The sequence below is a fragment of the Sceloporus undulatus genome, chromosome 4 (assembly GCF_019175285.1).
Source record: "Sceloporus undulatus isolate JIND9_A2432 ecotype Alabama chromosome 4, SceUnd_v1.1, whole genome shotgun sequence".
Lineage (NCBI taxonomy): Eukaryota > Metazoa > Chordata > Lepidosauria > Squamata > Phrynosomatidae > Sceloporus > Sceloporus undulatus.
In genome coordinates this window covers 219,893,322-219,921,087 of record NC_056525.1, presented here as the reverse complement: position 1 = coordinate 219,921,087, position 27,766 = coordinate 219,893,322, and the positions used below count along the sequence as shown (strand labels likewise).

Genomic DNA, 27,766 nt, shown 5'->3' with positions numbered 1-27,766 from the left:
ATGAATAGCTCCACCTTTAAGAGATCTACTCTACTATAAATGATCTGGAAGACTTGACATCAGACTATATACATATGATATACTGTCCTTGGGTCCAGTAGACTTTACTTTGGCATTTTAAACCCATGGTGTGCTTTACAACTGCAGCAACAAAGGGCTTTTTGCCAGAATTTTATGTCTTAGTGCAGTCATTATTCCAAGCAGCTGTTCTTTTGTAAGCTTAACTTTATTACATTTTGGCTATAAAGGATTTCTGAGTGCCGTTTTAAGCTTGTGCCAAATCAGAAGTAGTATACTATGTAGTTCAGTTAACTATCCAATTTGCCTTTTGGTCTCTTTTAAGAAACTATTTATTTCTAGTCTGCTGAAATTATGAGGTCTTGTCATTTGAGTATCTGCTATGCAACAACTGAAGAACCTGTGGCCCTCCAGATGTTGAAGTCCATTACCCATTAGCCCCTAACCAGTCTGACAGTGATATGATGGTAATCTGAAGGTTCTCCTCCCCTGTAGTAAACTGTTGGTTGGAAACTATGGGTTGGATCCAGATAATGTCACACTGAGAGTGGATCCATTGAAATCAATGGAACATGCTAGTAATGCTAATATTATGTCTCATTTATTTTAGTTAATCTGTGTTAAGGAAGACAAAACCTTTTAATCCTACATTGTTAGCATGACTAGAGTAGACCCATACTGAACTAATGGAATTTATATAACTGTTGACTTACTAAGTCAAGTTAGCTGAGTCTAATAATAAAACTTAGGTAAGTCTGGATCCAGCCCTTTGAAGAAACAACTGTGTGAAAAATGTGAAGGGACACTTCTAAAAAAGCTGAACTACTATAAGTTCAACTTGCCTCTGTTATTCTGCTTCTGCCTTCCAGAGAATCAGCTGCCTGTTGCCATCATCTTTAAATACAATTTGTTTCAGAAACCCCCGAGGCACTATTTTCTATAGCTGTTCTGTACCTTGCATTGTAAGTTCATTTTGTTTCTGCCTTAGGGATGGAAAACCTGTGGCTTTCCAGATGTTATTAGACTCCAGTTTCCATCAGCGCCAGATAGCATATGCAATGCCTTGGAATGCAGAAAGTCATGAACATGTAGTGGATCCCCCACTCTGTTCTACTCCATCCTTGCTTCACTTTCTCCATGCTCTTTCATATGCCTTTTGCATGTCTATCTTAGAGAGAATAATAAAGCAGGGATGGTGAATGTGTAGCCCTCCAGATGTGATTGGGATTGCAACTCCTATAAATCTATACCATGACCCAAAGTGAGGATTATGGTCCAAAAGCATCTGGAGATACCCATCTTGCTGTACAAAACTGTAATGTTGTGTTCAGCACAGAATTTGTGGTTGGCATGTGTAAGGCCAGAGCTAATTATTCAGAGTACATCACCTGTTTGGGAAGCCTAAGTTGCAGCTTCTTCCTCAGAAAAATGCATGAGGCTGCAAGAATGGGGAGAAGCAACAGACAAGGAGGGGTATTAATCTACCTCCTCCTCCTCCTCCTCCTTTGTTGCAAAGTTGTTTACAGGCCAATTTTTGCAACAAAGGAAGGGTTAAACATCACACCTTCCATTTGTTGCTTTTGTGTTCTCTCACAACCTTTTATTAAATATATATAAAGCCAGGATTTCTGCAACATATGGTGGCCACCCAGTGTCTAGTTTTGGCCAAGTTTTAGCTATTTCTAATTCTCATCGCAGAGATTTATTGGCACTGAATCAATTTGCCACTTTACGTTAAGTTACTTGACATTTCCCTGTTGTTCATTTCAATGGTTGAGTAAGGGGGGAAATCATTAAAACACATGGAGAATATATTCATCTGAATTGGACCGCTACAGACATTGCACATAATGAATAGTATTTAAAAGTTTCTTTAGCACTGAAAAGATTTAACAATTGTAAGTATGTTTCCATTTTAACAAGGCACTTCTGCTACTTCTTCTGTAAAACTGTTTTTAGCAACCTTTGGGGCTTTTATTTCCAGAAAAACCCTTTCATCGTGTAATGAGGCAATTTTTAACATTATACACCAAGTCATCATTACATAAAATAGGACCCCCCAAAAATCCACAATAACGTATTTCATTATTAGGCCACATGATTTATTCAGTAGTGTTTATGTTCCCAAATTACAGTTTATGTCTATCCATGTAAGACTACAAAAGTTACCATTAGAATTTTCTGTGCTTATAAAATACCAACATTTTCTTTTTTTAACTGTTATATACTCATTAACACCAGTTTGCAACAAGTTACATAGAATCATAGGCACTTCAAAGGCTTTAAAAGACGTTTACAACTTAAATGCATTTTTAAGAACAAAAAAAAAAACTCTTTTAAAATTCCTACTCGTACCTTCAAATTGCAAGAAATTAATGAACAGTGGCCACAGAAATTTGCAGGAATTTATTGGAATACTGTTAAGAGTCTTTGGGTTTGTGTAGACCTGTCAGTAGCTTACTGCAAAATCTCTCATAAAGAAGATCTGTTTTGTAAGGGTACGACTACATCATTTGCAGTAATAGTCCAATTTTACACATTAATTTGCTGCTGTAAGTTTCAATGAAGCTACAGGAACACTGAGAAACAAAGCAAGGTGTAAAATGGATTTTCTGACAGTAAAATTTATACAAAGTGGAAGTTAAAGTTTACATAGCTGAAAAAATACATTTACACTAAGAGTTACCATTATTTGAGTTATCTGAAGACAAATTGCACCATGACAACTACAAAAAGGCATTTCGTTTTATTTTTGGAAACAGATAAATTAATGAAAGAAAAACTAACTTGTAAGATCATTCAGACATGCTGACAAAAATTAAACAACTTTCATTGAACCATAGGATAAAACAATCATTTTCATTTATGCATAAAGTTTTAAAATGATTCAGTGAACATCAATGGCTATATAAAATAACGGGTTGCCACTGTTATTCACAGAACACTGCAAAATGCTAAGATTTTACTTTACATTTTCTTTAAAGGAATACATGAAAAGTTTTAAATACAATGGGATTTTTTTTATCATAAAGGTGCCATAAAGGCTCTTTAATGAAAAAAAAGTTCTTCATTATTCTATGCAAAAAAGCTTTATTTTAAAAGTTCAGTGATCTCTTAAACAGAGACACTAAGTTGAGAGTTTTATGCATAAAACTCTTTAGTAGGTGCCTTCTGATAGGCAGCACTCGATGGCTTACGTTCCCCGAGGTCGTAGCTGCCTTCATCCTTCTTCCTCATGCGATATACCAAAAGCAAGATAAGGAAGATTGCAAAGAGAAAGCCAATAACTCCACCAGCGATAACAGCTGCAGAAGAAAGAGAGCAAAAGTTCATCAGGAATGCCAAAGGATGGTTCATAGTCTCTAATTTGTTCCTCACAAGAAAGGGAACAACATAACAACTGCATAATTTGAAAATGTAGATGATGCTCATAACACAACTAGCTGTTCTTAAGAGCAATTCTGGACAATAAATAACATTTTAAAAATCCAGAGTTTTTGAAGAGTTGCTATTAGATTTTCTTGAAGGTTTGACAGCTCACTCCTGAAATGCCTTTACTTAGAAGTTAGGTACCACTGAGTTAAAAAGGATTTATTCCCTGGAACATAAGCTTTGAATTGCATCCTTTAGGGTCAAACTAGATGTAGAATGAAATGAGTCTTTGAATCCTATGCTTGGGATTCACCTCCTGGCAGCCATCTCTCACAGGTGAAAACTTTCATTTTTTTCCTCATATTATCCTTGAAGTAGAATGTCCTGATGTTAATATTATTAAGACTGAAGGAAAGGAAAGCTGGGCACTGAAGGGAAAAGGATAATAAAAAGGGGACAGACTCACAGTAGAATGCATAATATTCTGAGCTTCATATGAAAAGGCTGGGGAGGGAAGAGTTAGTTTAATTCTTATCCACTGGAATAAAAATAATAATCACAAACCGAATTGTGGGATGTTTTCTGTCCTATTAGAAATTCCCATATTTGCAATATGGTTAGGGTGGTACAGTTTAATGCACATTTCCTGTTTCCTGAACCTACTAAGAATGCCACTGTCCTCCCAACCTACTGTTAACTAGAATGTATTACTTCTGTTTCTCAGAATCATGCCACTTTATTCTGCTTTGGTCACACTTCACCTGGAATACTGTGTGCAATTCTGGGCACCACAGTTCAAGAAGGATATTGGCATGTCCAAAGAAGAGCAACCAAAATTATCAACCATCTTAATAATCCCTGTGGTCCCTTCCAAAAATTTTATGATTCTGTGGTTCACCTAATTGTGAACACTTCTATCCCTTTTTTGTACATTGCAGGGATTAAAATGTACTAGCAACAAACAACAGATCTGTGAGGACAATTTTGTCTTAGCTGCTTGTGTGTGTGTTTTTTTTTAACTGTACTGTATATAGTAAGTGGCTGAATCTTAAGGACATTCTTTTCACATTTTCAGGTGACAACGCTGTAGAATATCACATTGTTGGTTCAGTTCTGTGTGGATTCTCCAAAAAATGACTGTAGGGCACTAAAACACCTCCTCTCTGGCACTCACCTGCCAATACTTCTGTTCTCTGAAAAAGGTTTTCTGAGTGTTTTTGAGTGAAAACATCAGCATCTTCACCTGGTTCATTTTTATCGTTTTTATTTTCAGCATCTGGCTTAAGTATTTTCTTCTTATCAATCTCTTCAGGTGACTACAGCACAACATAAAATAAAACATGGCACCAAGTCAAAAATGACAACAGCAGCAGCAATTACGGAAGTGCTAAATCATAAAAATTAACATTCTCACTTTAAATTCTATAATTCAGTTTCTGTACTTAAACCCTGCACAATTCTCTCCTCAACCCTGCTACTGGAAGCCCCCAAGCCTCTTTCAGATTGTTGTTATTGTTGTGTGCCTTCAATTTGTTTCCGACTTACAACAATCCTGAAGTGAACCTTTCAGAGTTTTCTTGGCAAAATTTTTTCAGAAGCAATTTGAGACTGATAGCATGTGTCTTACCCAAGGTCGCTCAGTGGGTGTCCATGGCTGAACAGGGATTTGAACCCTGATCTACAGGTCCTAGTCTAATGCTCAAATCAATACACCACACCAGCTTTCAAATTACAATTCAACCTGTTATATAGTTTATTTTATTTGTGTGACATAAAAAGAAAATTGCTTATATTTATTACTGTTCATTGTATTGATCCTACATTTTATCTTGAAATTTAGTTCTATTTTTGTTTTGTTTTTACCAAAAGATGCATAATTTAATGATAAACCACATGGTTTGTATTCAAATGGCCCCAAGTCCAATCTCTGGCATATACTTGGTAGAGCAGGAAAAGAACTCCTGGCTGAAACTACAGAGCCACTGTCAGTCTTTGTGGGCAAGAGGTATGGAACATTTGGGTCTGAACCCAGCCTTCCTTTCCTCTCACCATTATTTGGTGGTTTTCTCAGCTTTTGCAGTTTTATTTCCCTTTATTCTAAAAAGTTGAAATGCCTCTCCCAAGGCTTAAGAGCTTTAAACTGAGCTGTGTTGATATTTTTGGTCGTGCCCTGCCCACCAAACCCCCCTCAGATATGATGGAAAGTAGGCTCCTCAGTAGTAACCTCCTTCAAATCTTCCCCTGCCCAAAACTGGATGCAATTGGAGCAGAAAAGAAAGGTTTCTTTCCTGGCCATCATCACCACAGAAAAAAAACCTTATCACATTGCTTATTAAAGCAACTTACCTCCCCCAGCTTAAATTTTAAATTGGGCGGCATCCTGATATTATCACAAGGATTTTGCCACTGGATCTGCCACCCGGGTCCATCCCTGCTCCCAGGGGTGCTCAGCATGCCTCTTTTTCAACTGGGAATTTTCCTTCTTAAGAAAATGGCTGCTGGAGCACTCCTGGGAGGGGGAATGCTCCTCAAAACACCACAGTGCTAGAGCTTGGTGTATGACTGGGTTGAGGACAGTTGCAAACAATCATATCCTGTTAAGCAAGGGTTAGGCACTGTGCAACCCTCCAGATGTTGTTGAACCACAACTCCCAGCATCCATATCCAGAATAGCCAGTGAAGAGGAATGTTGCCAGTTACAACCCAGGAACATCATATAATTCCCACACTTGAGTTAAGAGGAAAAACAGCAAGTGGTGTAAGGTTTAAGTACCTCCTTCTCCTGCCTCTCCCTTGAAAGCTCAGGATTTTCCTCACCATAACATAGCAGAGTGGAATCAAAACCACATTTGGAATTAATGTGCAACCACACATGTAGCTCCCCCTTCCACCTGCAGGCATTTTAAACTGGGCATCACAACATTTTATAATTTGTCAGCTTAAGGATTCTTGGCTAGAAAAAGCTGATCCTAACTACCCTTCCAAATGAATGCAGGATCCCTGTTCAAGAAAAGACTTGTTGAATTGAAACCTATATATTCCCCATTGCTTCCCTAAAACTTTTGTCCTGGAAAACAAACTCCTCAGAATATACATAGAAAAACTAGGAAACAAACACACTACTTGAAATTCTAGATGCTGACTTTGAACTCAAAGAAAATATTGTTTGATACATTTCCAAATACAGGTGTAGGCTAGTTTTAAAACAGGAGACTCAAACTCTATGGCGGGGTACATACCTCCGCTTTGCGGCGCTCTGCTGCCGCCGCCAGTAGGTCCACGGGGGAGCCGGAGCCTTCACACGGCCCGACTCCCGCGCGGACCGAAAAAGAAGCTCCAAAATGGAGCTTCTTTTTCCGTCGCGTTTGCGACGTAGCGAGGCGCCAGGGGCGCACTCGCTACGTCACAAGCGACGCAACGCATACGGATGCTCAGCGTCCGATACGCAAAGATGGCGCCGGCCATGTAGAAGGGCCGGCGCCATCTTGTACGGACAGAGTCCGTACTAGGCCCAGGGGCGTCTATAAGAGACGCCCCTTTTTTAAAATGGGACGTCCTCTGGACGTCCCAAATGCCAGTGCAGAAAGCACCCGTTTCTCTTAATAGACTGCTGTAAATATCAAATAGAGTTGTCTTTATGGTTAATCCACAGCTTTGCACTAAATCTAGTAAATCCTCTTAAAGCATATAGGAAATGGCATCTAAGGTTATATTGTAATACTACAATTTTAGAGAAGCAAGTCACCACTACCTCCTCCTGTACACACCTTTGTTTGTGCAGGTACCTTGGTCTGAGTTTTCAGTGTAGTTCGCTCAGTCCTAGGGGCATCACTAGCTGGAATCACTGGACGCTCTGGAGGCATTCTAGATGTTGAGTCTATCATTGTGTTATCTCCTTCCTCTTCATCTCCTGAAGGTGATGAAGAACATCAGCAAAAAAAAAATGCATCTGTACAAATTTGCTCATCTGCTTTATTTCCAAAATCTGTGTACCACTCTCAATGCTGCTCACAACAAAGGGTAACAATAAAAATTATTAAAATGTGGAAACAGAATCACCAATAATGTTTACTTACTAAAAAAAATCATGCACATTCTTCCAAGAAGTTACAGGAACTCACATTTCCCACCTTGCTTTACCCATAGAACAGCTCCCAACATACTTGAGGATGAGAAATAAAAACACCACCAAAGGTTCTCTGAGCCTTATGGCTGAAGATCAAACCAGACCTACCTAACAACCAGATATATCACCTTACAAGACTCCTGGAACAGAACCATCTTCCCAAAAACTAGAGGCTAAGTAGTCGTGGCAAACCTTTCTAAGTAATGAGTTGCTTAGGGAGCTGAGTATGTTTAGCCCGGAGAAGATAAGGTTAAGGGGTGACATGATAACCATGTTTAAATATGTGAAAGGATGTCACATTGACAATGGAGCAAGTTTGTTTTCTGCTGCTCCAGAGATTAGGACATAGAGCAATGGGTTCAAACTACAGGAAAAGAGGTGATCAGATAGATTTCTTCACTTATGCTTTGCCTCAAGATTAACAAGTCAGAGAGTATATATGAAAAAAAGGAACCTTAAAATTTCAGATAAATCTACTGAATTAATCAAAACACCCATCTCTCTCCATTAGATGTAATGATCACAGATGGTTCTCTTAAGCCTGCTTAGACAGCCTTTAAGAACACTGGCTGGCTATGATAGCTGGGGGATTATGGAATCTGTAGTCTAAAGAATTAGCTTTTTGCAATCCTTCAAAGTAAACATTCAATATTTACTTTCAAAAACATTCAAATATATTAAATATTCAAAAATATACATTTCTGTAGTACAAAAATGTAAATATTAGAAGAAAATTAGCTTTTAAAAACTCACAGGAGGATTAAAATAGCTCTTAACATGCTAGGCCTTAATTTTTCACACCCCATTCCCAAAATATCTCTTCCTCTCCCCTGACCCAGCTATCATGTAGCAGATTCACCATGTTAGACAACTGCTGAGATCACCCGGAAGGCTTTAGCTCTTTTTCCAACTATGTTAGGTTTCCACCTACACAGATTTATTTTGACAGGGAAGCATTCAAGCATATGAAAAACAAAACACATACAGTAGCGTGGCATGGTTGTGGGAGGGGGAACAGGGTATTGTCTTCCCAAATAAGAATTGTAACCCCTAATGATATTTTCATTAAGTCCCCAGAGTTCTTGCACTGTGGCAATTTAAAACATCAGCTTAGCATTTAGAAATACAGGTTAGGCATCTGAAGTAAAAGGAGTAGGCAACAGTACCAAGGGAATGCAAACACATTTGACTTGTGAATGGTTTTCAGCGTCTCACTCTTTGCAATGCTACAAATTTGGGGACTGAAGGAAAATTTCATTTGGGAGCAGTAAACATCTCAGAAGGAGTACCCACATTCCTCGCTAGCTAAACTTCAGAACAGGACTTGGGAAAGTTACTTTTTGGATTAAAACTCCTGGATTACTCCAGCTAGTATGGCTGGTAATGTTATGGTAGGTGGGAAATTGTAGGCATAGTAGTCTAAAAAAATAAATTTTCTGGTTCTGCAGAGTAGTCTGAAAATAATTTAAGCATGTAATCTGATGTTTTGTGATAACTGGCTATGACTTATTCAGGTGCTGGCTAATCAGTGTTCTTTGGAATTTATTTAGCTCTATAAAGGAATGGACAGCTATCAGTTATCTGATTATGAAGTGACTGCTTTGCAATGAAATCTAATCATTCACTTTATTTCTTTTGTTTACATAAACAATTTCATTCCCATTAGTTTTGATGGCAGTATATGACTTTCTAAGTTTAATTTTCCATTCCTTAGGTGCACGGAAATGGTTGCACAGCACATAGGCTGGTATGAACACTTATTAAATATAAATCTGCACAGTTAAAGGTTAGTTCAACACTAAACCCCCATTCTGTCCCATCCCAATGTAGTTAGTAAATGCAGAATATCATAGTTTAAAAATAGATGTCTTGACTCCATCAAATACGCAAAACAATTACTTAAATAGGAACTTTCAAGAAAGCACAGGGATACTATCTTAGAGGAAAGCACATGAAATTTCACAATTAGAAGGGTGTATTTTGTATACTTAACCAGCCCTTCCTAATTCAGGCCATCACATTTTCTATATGAAAAATCAGACTGAAATTAGGTTCTGTATTCTCACTCCTGATAAATTTATGAAGTAGAATCAAATAGAACCACAGTCATAGCTTGATTTTACCCTATGCCTCTGTTAGCTCCATGCAACTGAATCCAAAAAGTTAGTTTCTTCTACTATAACACATAGCAGTCCCCACACAGAGTGGTCACAGGTGGGCCACTCTGGAAATTGTAGTCCAAAAAAAGTAAGATTTCCTTGTTTTACTTAAATCAAATGCTTCACCAAGCTCGTCCCGATAAATTGAGACTGACCCTCCTTTTTAGAAACAAAATGTTCCAAGCATCTTAGGTAAATAGCACCATTGCTTCGTCAAAGATTTAGCATTCTAAATTATCATATACAGTACTGTACTTGTTAATAGTACCAACATCTACCAACTGATCTGGGTGCATAAAAAAGACTGTGAAGATCCATGTAAGATAAACAAGAAGTTTATTTGGACCAGATCAGACAATCTGTCATCTATTCCAATATTATTGACTCTGACAGGTCTCTGAGAGAGAAAGTAGCTCTCTAGCGTCTCAGGCAAATGCAGGGATCAACACATTTATGACAGCCTTACTGGCCAACTGCAAATGAGTTATCACCATAACTAGAGTTCAAATTTTTTTTAACAAAAAAATGTTTTTGGACGTCTTCCTCCTCAAAGATACTAAATAATCAAAAACTTTTAAAATATTATTTAATCACTAGAAATGAATAAAACACTCCTGTTGGTTCTAGGTCACAATTCACACCAGTGGCTTGGGGAATTCTTTGAGTACAAAGGAAGACCACACAGCACTGCTTCCCATGTCCAGTTGGCAGGCAGGCTGTTATTCATTTTCTTGCAGGGAGAGAGTGATTTACTCCTTCCACCCATTGCCATTGAAACATCCTTAAATATGAAGACTTTTATAAGCATAATGTGTACTTAGAAGTGTTCTCCATGTGTTCAGTGTAGGTCACTCCCAAGTAAGTATGCACAGTAGAGACTGCAGGCAGCCTTTATTATTCCTGGGAGGGCTCAATGACACTCACTGCCTTCATATTTCCCCATGCTTGATTATTTAGTGCATTTCGGTGTGGTAATGCTTGAAGAGGCTCACATTCATACAGGTCTTGGTGGTCCACTTTTGCCAGATCATTTCTGGGAAGGACAGGTTGCTTACCTGTAACAGTATTTCTTCGAGTGGTCATCTGAGAATACATAGAAATGGGTTTCACTGCGCCTGCGCAGTGCTGTTCGGAAACTTCTGGAATCACTGGGCAAAGTTTACTTTGCAACATATAGAAACTTTTTGGCGGTAACTCCGCCCACCCGTTATAAGGCCCCTGCCTTCCCGCTCTTTTCCCCAGTTCCGCAATTTTTCCGCCAAGCAGGCGATGGAAAGAGCCAATAAGAGTAGGACACTGAGGGGATGGACGGGTGGGATTTGTATGTATTCGCAGATGACCACTCGAAGAAATACTGTTACAGGTAAGCATCCTGTCCTTCTTCTTTGTGGTCTCTGCGAATCATACAAATGGGTTTAGACTGACAAGCTTAGGTAAGCGGCGGAGGGAGTGTCCTGAAACCAAAGCTATGGTAAACCAAGGGTATATTTATTGTAACAATAAACACCTTGAACCCTAAAAAGAGTCAGTCTTTTTGTTCATGCACAAACCAAACAGAGCAATAACATTGCCAAACCTGAGAAAGGGACAAAGGGTTGTGCAAGACCAGTCCCATTGAGATTGTGCAAACCAACATTCAACAGAATGTAAACAGTGACATATGTACATAAATGCTGAAACACAAACCATCAGTAGTGCAATCAATGCAACCCTGAAACCAACACAGCCCTCCCAAAAGCTGCGTCTCGAATGGTTCTGGTGTCCAACCTATAATGCTTAATAAAAGTCAGAGGTTGGGACCAGACAGCAGCCTTGCAGACATCCTCCAAGGGAATCCCCGACAGGAATGCAGAGGATGCTGACACTGCTCTCGTGGAGTGGGACCGAACCCTGCCAGGCAGAGGCTTGCCCAACAGTTCATAGCAGAGGTGGATGGTACCGGCCACCCATTTGGAAAACCTCTGCGCAGACACGGGCAACCCCTTCTTCGGTTCCGAGTAGCATTGGAAAAGTCTCTCGGACCGACTGGAGGCAGCAGTTCTGTCCAGGTAAAACGCCAGCGCTCTCCTGACATCAAGAGAGTGCAGGCTTCGTTCCGCATCCGAAGTCGGATTGGAAGTGAAGGTAGGCAACACAATGTCCTGACACATGTGGAAAGCAGACACAACCTTAGGCAAAAAGGTAATGTCTGTCTGAAGGACTACCTTGTCTTTGTGAAACCTCAGGAAGGGCTGGTCCCTTCGCAAGGCACAGAGTTCGCCCGCACAGCGGGCAGAGGTGATGGCCACAAGAAAAGCGGTTTTCCAAGTCAGTAGTCTCAAGTCCGCTGTGGCCATCGGTTCAAAGGGCTTGGACTGGAGCGCGGACAGTACCGCCTCCAAGCTCCAAGCCGGCGCCGGTACCGACACAGGAGGATGCAAGTTTGCACATCCCTTAAGGAACCCTTTCACCAAGGGATCCCTGAAGAAGGAAGCCCTCCCCCTGAATTGGTACTTGGCACAAATGGCAGATAGATAGCACTTGATGGATGCGAGGCAGAGCCCCTCATCCAAAAGCGCCATCAAAAACTCCAGCACCACTGAAGTGGAAACTTGAGCTGGAGACAAGCCCTTTCGGTCAAGGAAGAGGCTAAACCTCCTCCATTTCAGGGTGTAGGACCGCTGGGTGGAAGGTTTTCTTGCAGCCAGGATCACCGTCCTCACCGCCTCCGGCAGGGCGGTTAGGGCTGTATCCTCCAGGCCGCCAACGGCAGGCTCCCGATGTCCAGGTGCAGGATCTGGCCGTCCTGGATCGACAGCAGGTCGGGACGGAAGTCGAGGTGGAGGAAGCATTTCTTGGAGAGGTGGAGGAGGGATGCGAACCAGGGCTGCCTCGGCCACCACGGCGTGATCAGGATCGCATCCGATCGGTCCGTCGTCATCTTGGACACCACCCTGATGATGAGAGGGAAGGCGTAGAGTAGCTCTCCCGTCCTCCTGAAGGCAAACGCGTCTCCGAGGGATCCGTCTATTCGCCTCCTGGAGCAGAACTGGGGACAGTGGCTGTTCCATTCGGTCGCGAAGAGGTCGAGCTGGGGCGTTCCCCACCGATCGAACAGGTCGCTGACCGTCTCCGGATGGAGCCTCCACTCGTGGCACACCGAAGGGGATCTGCTTAGGTGGTCCGCCAACTCGTTGTCCTCTCCTGGAAGGTGAATCGCCTGGAGGAGCACCTGTCTCTGGATGCACCAGTCCCAAATGCAAAGAGTCATCTCGAGCAGGGTCTTGGATCTGGTGCCTCCCTGCTTGTTGATGTAATACATCACGGAGGTGTTGTCCGTCCTCAGGAGGACCACCTTGCCTGCGACAGCGGATTCGAATGCCCTCAAAGCCTTTTCGACTGCGAGCATCTCCAGGGCATTGATGTGGAGGAGCTTGTCTTGGGCCGACCACTTGTCCTTGACCACAAGGTCGAGCAGGTGGGCGCCCCAGCCTTCCAGAGAGGCATCGGTTGTCAAGGTCAATTGAGGCTGAGGTTGATGGAAGGGCATCCCGATGCAGACGTTGCGGTCGTCCAGCCACCATCTTAGTGAAGCGGCCACCGGTCTCGGTACCGTGAGCCACTTGGACGGAGGATCTTCCATCGGAGAGAAGACTGAGAGGAACCAGGACTGGAACGGACGGAGGCGAAGTCTTGCCCACGGTGTCACGAACGTTGTTGAAGCCATGTGGCCCAGAGCCACTTGGACGTCCCTGGCCCTCACTCTTCTGTGGGAGATGCAAGATCTCAGAGATGTCACCAACGCCTGGAAACGGTCTGGAGGGAGAAAGGCGGAGCATCTTTCGGAGTCGAGGATGGCTCCGATGAACTTGGCCTGTCTGGTCGGGGTGAAGTGGGACTTCTCCTCGTTGACGACCAGTCCGAGGGAATCCAAAAGGTGCAAGGCGAATAAGACTGCCTCTTGGAGCTCCTGCTGTGAGTCGGCGACAAACAGCCAGTCGGCCAGGTAAGGGAAGACTCTGTAGCCCTTTTGATGAAGGTATGCTACCACTGGTGCCATGCACTTCGTGAAGACCCTCGGAGCCGTGGCAAGGCCAAAGGGGAGTACGTTGTAGTGGTAAGCGGCAGAGCCGACGGCGAAGGCGAGGAATCTCCGGTGGGACTCCCGAATTCTGATGTGGAAGTATGCGTCCTTCAGGTCGACGGTCGCGAACCACAGGCCCTGGTGGAGAAGTGGCAGAATAGAAGCCAAGGTTACCATCCGGAACCGACAGTATTCAAGGAAGAGGTTGAACCCTCTCAAGTCCAAGATAGGCCTGATGCCCCCATCAGCCTTCGGTACCGTGAAGTACCTGGAGAAAAAAGACCTAAAATGTTGATCGGGCGGTAGGGGGGAGATTGCCCCCTTGTCTAGCAAGGTGTGCACTTCGTTGAGAAGGGTGTCCAAGGGGTGAGTGGACATGAAGGCTCCGGTTGGAGGGAGCTCCTGGAACTCGAAGGCATAACCCCTACGGACGATGTTAAGCGCCCACGAGTCCGTCGTGATGGAAGCCCAGGTGTTATAAAAAGGCTGGAGGATGTTCAGAAAGAAAAGAGCTGGGACGAATCGCGCAGGGAGATTTCAAGATCTCTTCTTGGACTGTTCGGTGTCCTGCCTGCGGGGCTTTCGGTACCGGGGAGGGCCGCCTCGCCTGCCAGAAGAGGACGACGATTGGGAAGAGTACCTGGAACGTTGGGAGCCCTGGTGTTGGTATTGGCGTTCTTGGCCATAAGGTCGAAAGGACTGACCTTGAGGCTGCCATGGGCGCTGCTTCTTCCGGAACGGTGTTGACACAGAGGAAGACATGCCGTGTTTTTTGGCTGTGGCCTTCATCTTGAACTTGCGGTTCAAACGGTCATCAGTGTCCATATTGAAGAGCCCAGAATCGTCCAAGGGCATCTCTTCAATGGCCGCCTTGACTCCTGGGGTGAGGTCTGTGCCGCGCAGCCAGGCGTGTCGACGGAGCACCATTGACGCTGACATGGCCCTCCCGACACAGTCAGCCATGTTCCGGGATGCAGTGATAAGCCAGCCGCCGATAGAGTGCGTCTTGTCTCGAATCTCGACGAGCTTCCTCTGCGTGTCGTCTGGGATGTCCGGAACCAAAGGAGAGACACCCTCCATAAGAGCCTGGACATACGCACCCATACAGGCCGTGTAGTTAATGACCTTGACGGCCAGCGAGGCTGCAGAATATGCCTTCTTAGCCAGTCCATCAATTTTGCGGGCCTCATGGTCTACAGGAGAGGTCGCCTGTTTGTGGGTAGAGGCAATCTGGGCACCCTCCACAATAGCGGAATTTTGCTTAGGGTGCGTCGACAGCCAGGCACAGCTTGCAGGAGAGACACGGTAGAGTGACTCTATCTTGCGTGAGGTCCTGACCAGGGCAGCAGGAGTCTCCCAAGACCTCTTGATGATAGTCTCTAGCGACGGTAGGAGAGGGATGGACGGAGGGGTTGGGATCCGGCCATGTACGCGGCGCTCTACCGGGTCCTGAGCTGTCTCCTCAGGGTAAGCCAACTCGATGTCCAGAGCCCTGGACATCTTAATGATGTGTTCGCTAAAGGTCCTCAGGTCGTCTGTGGGGGAGGCTGGCTCCGGGTGATGCATGTCCTGTGGAGAGTCTTGGAGCGAGAGCTCATCATCAGACTGGGAAGCTGGAGACAGCACCTGTACCAAGTCCGATTCAGTGTCCGACTGGATAGTGAAATCGTCCACCCGAGGCTGGTCATGAGTGGATGTTGAAGGACGAGCCCTCGGGTCCGGACGGGTCACTGCAGACAGTTGTTGCCGGGTCTAGAGGCTTGGGAGTTGGTACCGAGGCCTTGCCCTTCGGGATCTGACGATGGCGTCTGTCGTCAAATCTGCGCAGCGCCGTGTCCCGAGGGACCTCCATGTAGTACCGGTCCACCTCAGAATCATAGAAGACCTCAGGATCTTCCGGCTCGACACCCGAGGGCCACAGGGCAGGCGGGCATGGGACCAGGGTCGGGGAGTGACGTCCTCTCAACAACGAGCCTTCATCACCAGAGTCTCCCAGGGGAGCGGTAGTAAATCGTGGAGGGCTCGGTGCTGGGCTAGCTTCAATTCTCCCTGATGAGGGTTGTTCATGATCCTACATATGGGGTCGGACCGCAGGTTGTGCGGTCGGGGTTGGACAGTCCGGAGAGTGGTGCTTAGAGCCCGTGCGATGGTCGGTAGGCTTAGAGACACCCTTGGAGGCAGAGGCTCCTTTGGAAGACTCCTCCCGCGGTCTCTTCTGCTTCGGGGCCGACAATGCAGAATCTGTGGTCTTGGACTTCCTCTTCGGAGCCCTTGGTGTCTCCGGAGGGAAGAACGGGTTGTCCTCCAGGTCTACAATCACAGGAGTCCCGGACTTGGAGGACTTCGGCTTAGGAGGAGAGGTGGATTTTGATGTGCCAGCGGCTGAAGCACGATCCTCTTTTTCCTTAGCCTCTTTGTCCTTCTTCTTAGCCATTTTGGACTTGTGAGAAGAGACGGAAGGGTCACGGTCGGTACCGACGCCGGAGGTGGCACCAGAGTGAGATGGTGTCAAGGCCGGGGAGGCTGCGGCTGTCGAACCCTCGGTCCCCAAAGTCTTATGGGGGCGCTTTGAGGGCCTGTCGGTGGCACTGGACCTGTCGGGGCCGCTGGCCACTTGAGGAGCCTTGCTGGTGGCGCTGGACCTGTCTGGGCCGCGGGCCACAAGAGAAGGTGCAGTAGTTGCCGGAGGTGCAGACACGGCATTCGCAGGGCTCTCCCGGGGCTTGGGGGTCAAGGGTAAAGTCGCTGGAGACGGGGCGGAAGCCGGACGGGAACCCTCACCATGAACCTTACCCTGCGCGATGGCCGAGGTCAAGCGGACCTACACAACTGGCAAGCCTTCATGTCATGGTCCTTGCCCAAGCAAAGCAAGCACGACGAATGCGGGTCTTGAACCGGGAGTTTGCCCCCACACACGTCGCACTTTTTGAAGGGAGGGGACATCCTTCCGGATCGACGAAGCCAAAGGAGAATACAAGAGCGAAGTCAGACAGTCCGAGGTCGAAGTACAATAGGGAGGTCAGCAAAGAGAATGGTCAAAAACGGTCCGAAGTCAAGTAGCCAGTGATTCTTAACAGACAGAGCAACGAGCGAAGTTCCAACAGCAGCTAACGCGGCGGAAAAAAGGAACTGGGGAAAGAGCGGGAAGGCAGGGGCCTTATAACGGGTGGGTGGAGTTACTGCCAAAAAGTTTCTATATGTTGCAAAGTAAACTTTGCCCAGTGATTCCAGAAGTTTCCAAACAGCACTGCGCAGGCGCAGTGAAACCCATTTGTATGATTCGCAGAGACCGCGAAGAAGAAGGTTAAGTCCAGGTAGTTTTAGGAAAGTCTTGAGTTCCTCCTGCCCTCTCTGTTTCAGAGTCCATGTCTCAGCAGGAGTGGGACAGAAAAGACTTAAGGCAGTAAATGTGCACTTGGAAAGCAAAAAGTCAATACCACAGAAATTTGAGGATGCGGAGAGGTCACCTCCATGTTTCAGTTCAGGTTGAGAAGCCTGGGACTCATCTTCCTTGCCAGAGCCTGGCTCCCCTCTTACCGTGACCAGCAATATGACCATCCATGGGCAGAGATTCTTTGTGTTTCCTGCTACCTGTTTAATTCGAGGTGCCATGGATTATACCTGATACCTGATGCACGTAAATCATTTGCTTTACCACAGAGCGATAGGGAAAGCATCCCATATGACCATAACAAATGTTCTCTTGTGTGATATTGGCTTACCTGAGCCTGACCCAGAAGTATAATCGTCATCATCTATTGGATAGACGCCTGATGCTTCTTCAATAGAGCTGTTGTCAAGATATAGGTCTTTATCAGAGGTGAGTGCTGCTCTCTGGAAATGAAAGTAAAATACACAAAGGGTGGTTTGCTTCATCTTCACAAACAAAACATTCACTTCTATCCCAATAACTCATCAAAGAGATCAAGGATGTAGTTTACACATACTTTTGAGAAACAACCATAGAACATCAAATACTTCTTAAACTGTGGAACTCTGGTTTGAGGATATATCCACCTCAGCTAATGTTGTAGTGAGTTTGATGAAATATTAGACAACTGATGGATGGTCTGTACACCTTAAGCCAAGATATAACTAAAGTATTTGTAACAGACATACTGTCAGAATTTGGTTTCCTTGACTCAAGGGAAGTTTGTTCTTCCTTTGTACTTAATGACTTACAACTAATGCACTCAATAGGAGCCAAATTATATCCACAAAACATTTTGCAGCAAAACTACCTCTCCCTCCATTTATACAGACATCAGTTACCCCTGGAAAATAAAATTTCCCTGGGCTACCAATACTTTGGAGCTGTAGCAGTACACCAGATACTATAACTGAGGAAGAGATCTCTCATGTTCCTTCTAATATAAGACAAACAAAGTGAGAAGGAGGGGAAGTGGGTGCTCATAGGCGGATAGAGAAAATATGGGTGTATGTGTGTATTCTCAAAAATGTTCAGGAGGAAGGTAATACCGCCATAGTCCTCCACACAGTGTCATCAAAATCAGAATTCAAAATGACCCCATTGGATTGTAGAATTGGATCAAAACTACAAAATGAATGTCAGCAAGGATAACTGGAGGGTGCTACATTTAGTCAAGAAAAATTAAATGCAAAAATATAGGAAGGGTGACATTTGTCTTCATAACAGTCCATGTGATTCCAGGGGTCTTAATAAAACAAAAGCTAAATGTGTCAACATTGTGATATGGCAGCCAAAATGGCTAATTAAATTTTAGGCTGCATCGACAGGAGTATAATGTTCAGAGTAGTAGTGCCAGTCTAGCCTGCTGGTCAGACCTATTCTGTTCTGGGCACCACATGTGTCCAGAAAAGGGCGATCAAGATGATTAGTATGAAAACCAGGCCTTATTAAGAATATCTTAAGGAGCAGGATACATTCAGTTTGGAGAAGAGAAAATAGAAAGATAAAATGAAGCAATGTCAGGTAAACAATCGATTGTTTTCTGTTGCTCCACAGATGAAAACATATGGATTTAAATTAGAAGAAAAAAGATTCCACCTTAATATTAGGTAGAATGTGTGTATAGTTTGACAGTGGAATAGACTGCCTGAGAAGATACTGGGCTTTCTTTCTTTGAAGGCCTTTAAACAGAAACTGGATGGGCATCCTCAGGAATGCTTTATTCCTGCATGTCAGAGGATTGGACTACATGGCTCTTGTGCTCCTTTCCAGTTGTAGGTTTGTACAATAGAAGGCACAACAGGGTACAGTTTTAGATGTAACTTGTCTCAGAACAGACTGAGGTGCTTCCTAATTGCCTGGGAAAATAGCTGTTTGCTGATCCAAATTACAGGTGTCTTAGCAAGTAGTCAATCACTGATTTGAAATCTCCCACTCCAAGTGGCAACAAATTAAAACGTAAAAGCACACACTTCCACCAACAAACACCTCATTAAAGAAAAGTAGCATGAACAGTCACGTAACTAACAACACCAACAGCTATTACTCAAATCTCCTGAAATAGAGAAGGATGGTATCGTTATTTCCTCAAGCCTATCAATTTGCTATTGTTACAGCCCTTGAAGAGGCAGGCCCATTCACTCATTACACCTTGGAATACGATCTGGTTGGGCATTTAGGCTGAAAGATTATCTCACACAAGCAATTGTCCAATCAACTTCATGATGAAAAAAGAAAAAAAGTGCTGATGAAATTATGGAGACACTCTGCACTCCCATATGTTTTGGAGTACAACTCCACCAGTCCTACAGCCTTGGCCATGGTGTCAGAGCTGACAAAGCCAAAGTCCAACACACCTGAAGGGCCAAACATTCCTGGCCTTTTAAGTGGAATGTACTGCAACTACTTTAATGAAAATGTCACTGTGTTCAGTGGGACTCACACCCAGAGAGGTGTGCACAGATTTTCAGCCTTAGGCATTCAGTGCAGGCAAAATACTAGAGATTTAGCAACTCTGCTCACACACTGAGACAAGGATTGCATACCCATCCATCAATTATTATCTCACTTACATTGATATTCTTAGAGTATAATGCTGCAAAATCCTCTGACCTAAATTCTTCACATATTACAAGCCAATGATCATTGGTATCCAGTCTGGTTACAGAAAAAAGCAGGAATAAATCTAAATCTAGTGGATGTGCAGCAGATTAGTGACCACTAAGCACTAAATACAGGTTACTTCCATCTCAAATATGTGCTGAATTTAGCCTGCACATCTGGGAGTTATTACTTTATTTTAACTCATCAACATTTTTTTTTTAAAAACATATAGTTTTTCTTGTTATACTAGACCCATATCTGATGGTAAAGTCATCTTCTCCAGCCACAGATACGTGGTTGCAGAAGCATTATATATATAGAAAGCTATGTTTCTTTCATCTATTCATCCTGAAAATATATCTAAGATTAAAATATGCTCATGTCCATTATGAAATAGAAAGAAATAGGACAAAACAAGTAGAGAGAAAGTACTTCTTCTTCAAGACCATTTGCTCCAACAGGGCCACAGTCAGTTCCATAGCATTTGTACTTATGTTTAAATCTTATTTCTTTGGCTGGCAGACTTGGCACAAAAACAAAGAGTATGAAGTTAAAATATTATGCCTACTTACTGGGGAATAAATTAATTCTTCTGGACTATAATCCACAAAATCTTCCAGCCATCTTGGCTGTCCTACATTGGGGATTCTGGAAGTTGTAAATCAAAAAAGCAGTCTCACCAAAGTGTGAATGAACTAAATTACAACTAAACACAATGGGATTGATTTTCGAGGAAATAGATCCATGTTTTTATTGTAAGAGTATTTTATGTATCAGATATTCGTCATGATTTCCTCTCCCTAGCAGACTCCAATCTGTTAAAGGAATCAGCTATGTGAGAATTCTCTGAATTTTCTGTAAAATTACATTTCTGAAATTTTTTTTTGGGGGGGGGGGGGGGGGGGGGGAAGAAAAGAACTAAAAAAGGTCGACCCAAATAGATATTACCTTCTTAGTCTTGGGCCACAATGAAACTCATGACACAATTTTAGTGAACAGTAAAATAATATAATACCTTGTTTTTTAAAAAAAAGAATAATCTAAGATTTGGAGTTTCCTATTCCTTAGTTTGTTGTTGTGTGCCTTCAAGTCATTTCCAGCTTCTAGAGGCGCTAAGGCAACCCTATCACAATTTTTCTTAGCAAGATCTATTCAGGGGGGGGGTACCTTTGCTTTACTCTGAGCTGAGAGCATGTGCAAAAAGGTTTAAATAATATTGGCTAGGATATGAATAGGTATAATAAAAGTTCATTTCTAGGATGAACAATTTAAGATTACCCACATGCATGGTTCATAAAACCATGAACCCTACCCGCTGTGTCAGTATATACCTTTGCTTCTCTAAGGCTACGGGAGTAATGTTCCTCAGTGGGTGGTTTCTCCTTATGAATTTGGCTCTGGATTCAGCATGTTCCATCAAGTACTCTTTCCACATTTTACAATGAAGAGAGCATTGGCTGAGAACATCTGCCTGAAAAATCTGTCCTCTGAGGTTGAATAGTCCACAAAAATCAAATTAAAAATTCATTGCTTCCTCTCCCATGCTTTTCCTGGTACTAAATGAACCTGAGAAAGAGAGATTATAGAGGTACTTATGACATCAGCTGCATCTGTTAATGTGTTTTATATGGTGCTTGATACAACTGAACTCTTGCCCAAACTTGGGGAGAGGGGGACTTCTCATCTCTGAGGGAGGATGAGTGATACCTTTGGCTAAATAGGCTCAGCTAATCTCATGGTGCTCAAAATCCATCTGCTTTCCTGACAAGGAAATAGAATAGATGCAAACTTATTTTGGAGGACTATACACAGAGATCCTATTTCAGGCAGACTACCTTGGAAAACAGCAAAGAGGCTGCTTAATTGTCACAGAGGAAGAGACATATTATTTATGGATATGTCCATTCAACACACATTTTTATTTTTATTTTTTGGGTCGTTTGTCTTGCCAAGTTCTCTTATGGCTGTGACTCAAGTTATGACAAGGAGCAGAAAAGGACATTTTAACACAGCGCTGTCCTGTTCCATTAGCCTTTACAGGCCTTCCCTGTTGTGGAGAATTGCAGGTGTGTTGGACTACACTACAGTTGCTACAATTTCCAGCCAATACCTCCAATGGCCATGCTGGCTGGAGACAATAGGAGCTGCAGTTTTCCAATGTATCTGGAATCTTATCGGGTTGGATAAAGCTGGTATATATACTATTTCAGTGCTGTCTGAAAACATTGGAAGTCACGTAAATCACGTAAGAGCCTTTCGCAATCTACCTATGTGCGCACATGTGTTCACAAATATAAAACATGAAACATCCTCCCATATCAAGTGCCAGAGAGTAATGCAACATAAAATTACTCTTTAGTAGAAGCTAATTTACACACATCCACCTTGCTCTGTCCCGTGTAAACTGCCAAAATCTTTAATACTTTCAGATGCTCTTTCCCTCCAGGCAATGCTAAAAAATAAAAATAAAAAACCCTCCCATTTTGAGAAAAGATATGTACTTACTTATTTGTAAATAATTTCTTTTCTTTTTTGCAAGAACTGTGGCATAACTAAATTACATTTGAGTAGAACTTTGAAGAACTAGCACCGTTCCTTTTGCAGCAACACTGGTTTTAGTTAGCTTTATAGTTACAGACCTCTGTGGCTTCACTACTTTACTGTATTCTGTAACATGAACCAGTCAGTGACTTGTAATGTTTTATTTTTTAAAAAGTAAATAAAAAGGCAATTATTTACATTCCTTCTGAGTAATGGGGAAGCAAAAATGATGTTTTTTTTAAAAAAATAGATACAATAATAAATAACTACCTGCTTCTTATCAAATGTAGCCAATTATTTTTAAAGCACCTTCCCAAGCTCTGGAGAAGATGTTTTGTGCATAAGCTGAGAAAGCTGTGCCATTCTGTAAGTCTCTGAACCAATCAGTATCTACAATGATGGAACTTCTTTTTAAGCTCTGGCCATAATGAATTGGCAGTAAAGCACATCATTTATATCCCCGGCACTAAATAAATAAATAAAAATAAGATTCTAATACATATGTTTAAAAACTCCTACATCTCAGAATCATTGTAACAAAGGTGCTCGACAGACGAGCGGCTTGTGCGACCCGTCTTTCCCCCTTGTCTGTGCCGCAGCAGCCGCACTGACGCGCTGCCAAAAAGAAGCTGCCTAGATTAGCTTCTTTTTGGCAGCGAAGCAAACAGGAAAGGGTGCCGCCATGTTGCCACTTCCTATCTGTGACGTGTGGATGCTGTCCCATCATGGTGGCACTCGTGAGGACCAGAGGCCACCATGATGGCACCGCTGCCACGTGCTAGGGTTCAGAGCGTGTGGTTGCTGTGCGCTCCTGAACCCTAGTTTCAGCCCAGTTACGGCACTTCCTGCCCATCTACTGGGCCAAAGTTAAAACATAATTGCTTTTCTGCTGTCTTACACTGGGGATATTGGAAGCAATAAAGATCAATGGGATTTCTACCTTACCTTACCTTACCTTACCTGTTTCTATGTACTGCTTTCCTAAAAAGTCAACAAGGTGGTGTACAATTCAAATGAAAAACATTAAAACCACATAAGCAGCAATTTAGTAAGGCCTACTACTTGGTATGTAAAGCCCCAAACTGAAGAAATAAGTCTTAACTCTTTTGGGAAAACCTGGTAGAGACTGGAGTTCGTATTTCATGATCTTGGGAGTGATGAGAAAGATTTTAAGCGACAAACATCTAGTCAGTGCTAAACTCAGAACAAGTGCAAGAAAAGATCACTGCTTAGAGAGCTCTTCATGCATTCTGAGAACCTTCCAAAGTAGGGACGGCTGATCTAAACTTTCATAAATTTAACAAAGCATGAAAAGGAAACCAGCATGGTGCAAGACATGTTTGGAGTAGTGATTTGAATGTTGGCCTGGGACTCTGGGAGATTAGGGTTCAAATCCCTGCTCAGCCATGGAAGCTCACTGGGTCACTTTGGAAAAGTCACAGCCTCAGCCTCAGAGTTAAGAAATGATAAATCTTTTTTGAATAAATCTTGCCAAGATAATCTCATAATATAGCGACCCTACATAGGAAACAATTTGAAGGCACACAACCATAACAGCAATGGAAGAGAATTGTGAAGTATTTTACTTTATCCCTCACCAAGACAGATGGGGGAGGAACTCACCATGCACCGAGTGCCTAATCTCTAGGATATTTTCTGATTGCATTAAGAATTCCACTATACTGCAGAGCATAAAAATGTCCATTTCCAGAGTGGTGTTTCTGCAGAATCAAAGATATTCAACAATACCCAAACAACAAGAACCAGGGGGAAAAAAAACTATTCATATGAACATTTATTCAGAACATCTATTAGTGGTCCTCATTTTCTCTCCCTCTCTCTTCCCTGCCCCGCAACGTAACCACCACTAATGCAACAGATTTATTGAGAAAATTTTTGCCTGGAGGAAAAAGCTATAGATGGCAGGTTTGTGAAACTTCGGGACATTGTACTTAACTCTTCAGATGACTCTTCATGTGACATTGTTGTAAAATGCTTATCTTACAGGTCTAGTTCTGTGTCAAAAAAGGCATACAATGGATACTCTGTAGGTCTGGTTCAATGAAAATGTGACTCTGGGGGGACTAAAATGCCCTACCTGACTGAATGAACTAATTCAGTATCTCTGCTACTAACACAAAATGGCAATGTGGTCTATGTAGTTACTTAAGGAGCCTTCCATGTAGGGCTGTGTGATGTCCTGCCAGGACTGATTGAATTTCCCCTGCATTTTCTTTCATTTTGGTTCAGGCCATAGGTTATTTTAGTGTAGGAAAGTTCTTTGTATTAGTTGTGGGAGGAGCTGTAGGATCCCCTGCATTATTTCCAGGTTTGGTTTGCCCTTTCCCAGCATGCTCTGTTGTAGCTGGAAGCTTTTAGTTTGGAGCAGTCTTTGCTGTGAGCAGGCAGAGAGCTGTCTTTTGGTGCCAAACAGACCCAGACAGCCGGAAAGGGCATTTCTTACACTTTAGCCAATTTAGTTACCAAGTACTTTAGCCAAATTAGTTACCATCAGCAAGAAAATAAAGGAGTTCAGGAGCTGAAAGACCCTATACCAGCTCCATTGAGTGAGGAGAGCAAACCAACATCAGACCCAGAAAGAAGACATCCGGAAGATTACTGAAATTGTAAAGTATCTTTTATTTAGAGCTGGGAAGGAGAAAACTCTTTATTTTTGTCCTTTAAATTAAATTTCCCCCCTTTTGAACTTGACATTCAGCTTCAGAGCCTTTTTTGGGTAGAAGAGTTTGATCTCACCAGGGTACTGGCGTTGCACACCCAAACCTGCCACCACCTTTAGTTGGGTGTGTCTTCACAGGCTGTTTGACAGTGGAACACACTTCCTCAAAGAGTGGAGGAGTCTCCCTCCTTGGAGGTCTTTAAACAGAGGCTGGATGGCCGCTGTCGGGAATGCTTTGATTGCGAGTTCCTGCATGGCAGGGGGTTGCACTGGATTGCCCTTGCGGTCTCTTCCAACTCCATGATTCTAGTGTCAACATACCTATGTTGTACTAAAGCTAAGGAGTATATACCTCTGCATTTTACTTTTGCTATTGATTACATTTTTATTTGAATCACACCCAGCACTTCACCAAGAACTCACAGCTCTCCATCTTAACCTAACAACAATCCTATGAGGTAGGTTAGAAAGAGAGACAGTACGAGCTCTCCTTAATGTTTTTATGTCTAAAAGAGATGTCCGGGACTCAGCCACTGTACTGCACTGCCCCTATACTAATTTCAATGTACATACTGTATAGTGCAAGGGTGGCAATTGAGGTGTGTCTGGGAACCAATTTTGCTGCTCTTGGGACTGTCAGATGTGGCAACTGATAAAATCGCCAAAGCCCCTACCCCCCAATCCACCCAGAAGTGGCAAATGCCCATTTATACTACATAAATATAGCACTATATTTCACTAATTGGTGAAATCATAAATCCTGGGCAAGTGAAATATGGCGCTATAAATATATAGTGTGAATAGACCCTAGGTTGTAAAAAGCTGATTATAAGAATCTTAAACAGAGCAGGGCCCTAGATTGCTACACCTGAAGGCTTCAAGCAATGGTAACTCCTCTCACTGGCTCTTTTTTTTTTTTTTAACCAGTAAATGGGAATTCCCAGGAGTATGAAGGAATGAGGCCCAAAAACAGCCTTGTGACTCTGTATGTTGTTTCTGGACACACTTCATCCATGCAGTGAACTGTATAGGGCAATGTATTCTCCCTTCTCCCTAGCTGACACAAAAGGTTTTACTGTAACTTCAAATGACACTCAGCTTATATAAAAATGCTTTAAGTATTGAAGGACGTGTGCAGACCTTCCTTATGTAAGCATGAAACAATACTAAGTCAGCATTTGTATGTGCATCACCAGTAGGATTTCAAATTCAGGCATTTGCCTGTGGCAATGCAAACACAGCCCTGGAGAGGAAAAACTATGTTTTGGATTTCAGGATTGCTTGGTTTGCCAGTGCAGTTACTATAATACTCAAACTAGATGCCAGAAAAATTATTCATGTTCTTTGTATCTAATGAAGAACTTTGTCCCAATGCTGCATATACATAAATAAAAAAGAGAGATTGCTTTAGGCCCTAAACTCACTGCAGATTTTTTCAAACTAACTATAGTGTCTCCAGCCACGCTGAATATCGAATTATTTAGGCAATAATTGCAATAGGTGAAAATAGTTCCTTTGCACATAGCAAAGAAAGGCTCTTAAAAGAAATGGGGATCTACTGAGCTATGTAAACTGATTTAATTGTGTAACATTTGGAAGATGGCTTGATAGGAAGCCTAGTATTCTTTGCTGTATAAATATACAGACACATAAACACAACCGTAGAACAGAAATGCATGAGCAATAGAACAGAAATGAAAACTACGTCTAGAAAAAGTTGGAATAGCTGCATATGATAAAATATTAAACCCTGAATTGTAATTCCAGCTTGAAGTTTTAAACAGAAAAGTTATTTTCCCACCTGTAACAGCAGCCAGGCAGCCAAACCACCGTTTCACAGATGGATTTACTTCCAGTAGCACAGCAGTTCTGCATGCTCATCTAACAGCTAAACAGAGAGCCTTCATTTTCAGCTTTTAATAAACACACATACAATATATTCCCCATTATAGCTCAAGATGTTGATGTATAATTTCCAAATTCTATTAACATCAATCTTTGTTGGGTCCGCAAACATTAATTCAGAGAATGATTGGTTAATGATGACCCAGATGTAAATTTATTCCCCTTGAGAATGCTCATATCGGGGAGAAAACAGGAGGAGAGCATTTTTTGACCTTTTTAGGAATGCATTTGCCAGCTATTATTGTTATTGAAGCTAAGAACATTGTACTCCCCCCTGCGTGCGCACACACACACACACACACACACACTTATTGGTCTTTGTTTCTCTGATCCATTTCATATCTTTCAGAAGACCTTTCTTTCCAGCCCCAGAGAATATGACTGGATGATTAAAGCTGCCTGGGTAACCTCACTGGCATGCATGCCGATAACTCTTCACCTAATAGCCTTCCCTTGGCCTCATTGCCCCAGCCTAGTGACAATTATTTCAATCTCTCCAAGAGGCCAAATTGCAAGACAGCTCCTCCTGGAAACCTGCTGAAGCTCATACCAAATAATTTTATTTTTAAAATGCTGTTTCTACTTTTAAAAAAATCCTTAGAAAACCAGCTATGATCAGTAAGTATCTGGTGCCAGATGAGGATGGCTCTGTAAGAAATCATCATCCATGGTCATAGCTCCAATTGATTTTGCAGGGCTGAAACAGAGTTTTCTGGACTAGGAAACCCAACAATCTCTCTCCTCTCCCTAAGCAAGGCTGGATTATCAATGGTGCAACTGGAGCAAATGCTCCAGTGCCTTTAGTGGCTAGGGGTCTCATGCCAACCGTTATTACACTGTGATGCTGTTAAAGAGAGAAATGCTCTTG

The 27,766-nt window shown here is 42.8% G+C and overlaps 1 protein-coding gene across 2 annotated transcripts in view; it reads right to left on the bottom strand.

The window, feature by feature from the left end:
* Positions 1 to 2,098: 2,098 nt before the first annotated feature.
* The window catches only part of SDC2 (syndecan 2), a 122,806-nt gene continuing 97,138 nt past the window's right edge, over positions 2,099 to 27,766 (bottom strand). The window contains exons 2-5 of one of the 2 annotated variants that reach the window (XM_042464950.1): positions 17,461 to 17,572; positions 7,176 to 7,300; positions 4,565 to 4,706; positions 2,099 to 3,323 (exon numbers count right to left, since the gene is read on the bottom strand). In XM_042464950.1, the coding sequence (XP_042320884.1) occupies positions 3,160 to 3,323; positions 4,565 to 4,706; positions 7,176 to 7,300; positions 17,461 to 17,572 (543 nt within the window). In that variant the 3' untranslated portion in view covers positions 2,099 to 3,159. Of the gene's footprint in view, positions 3,324 to 4,564; positions 4,707 to 7,157; positions 7,301 to 17,460; positions 17,573 to 27,766 lie in introns of both variants that reach the window. The other variant, XM_042464949.1, reaches the window with a different exon arrangement.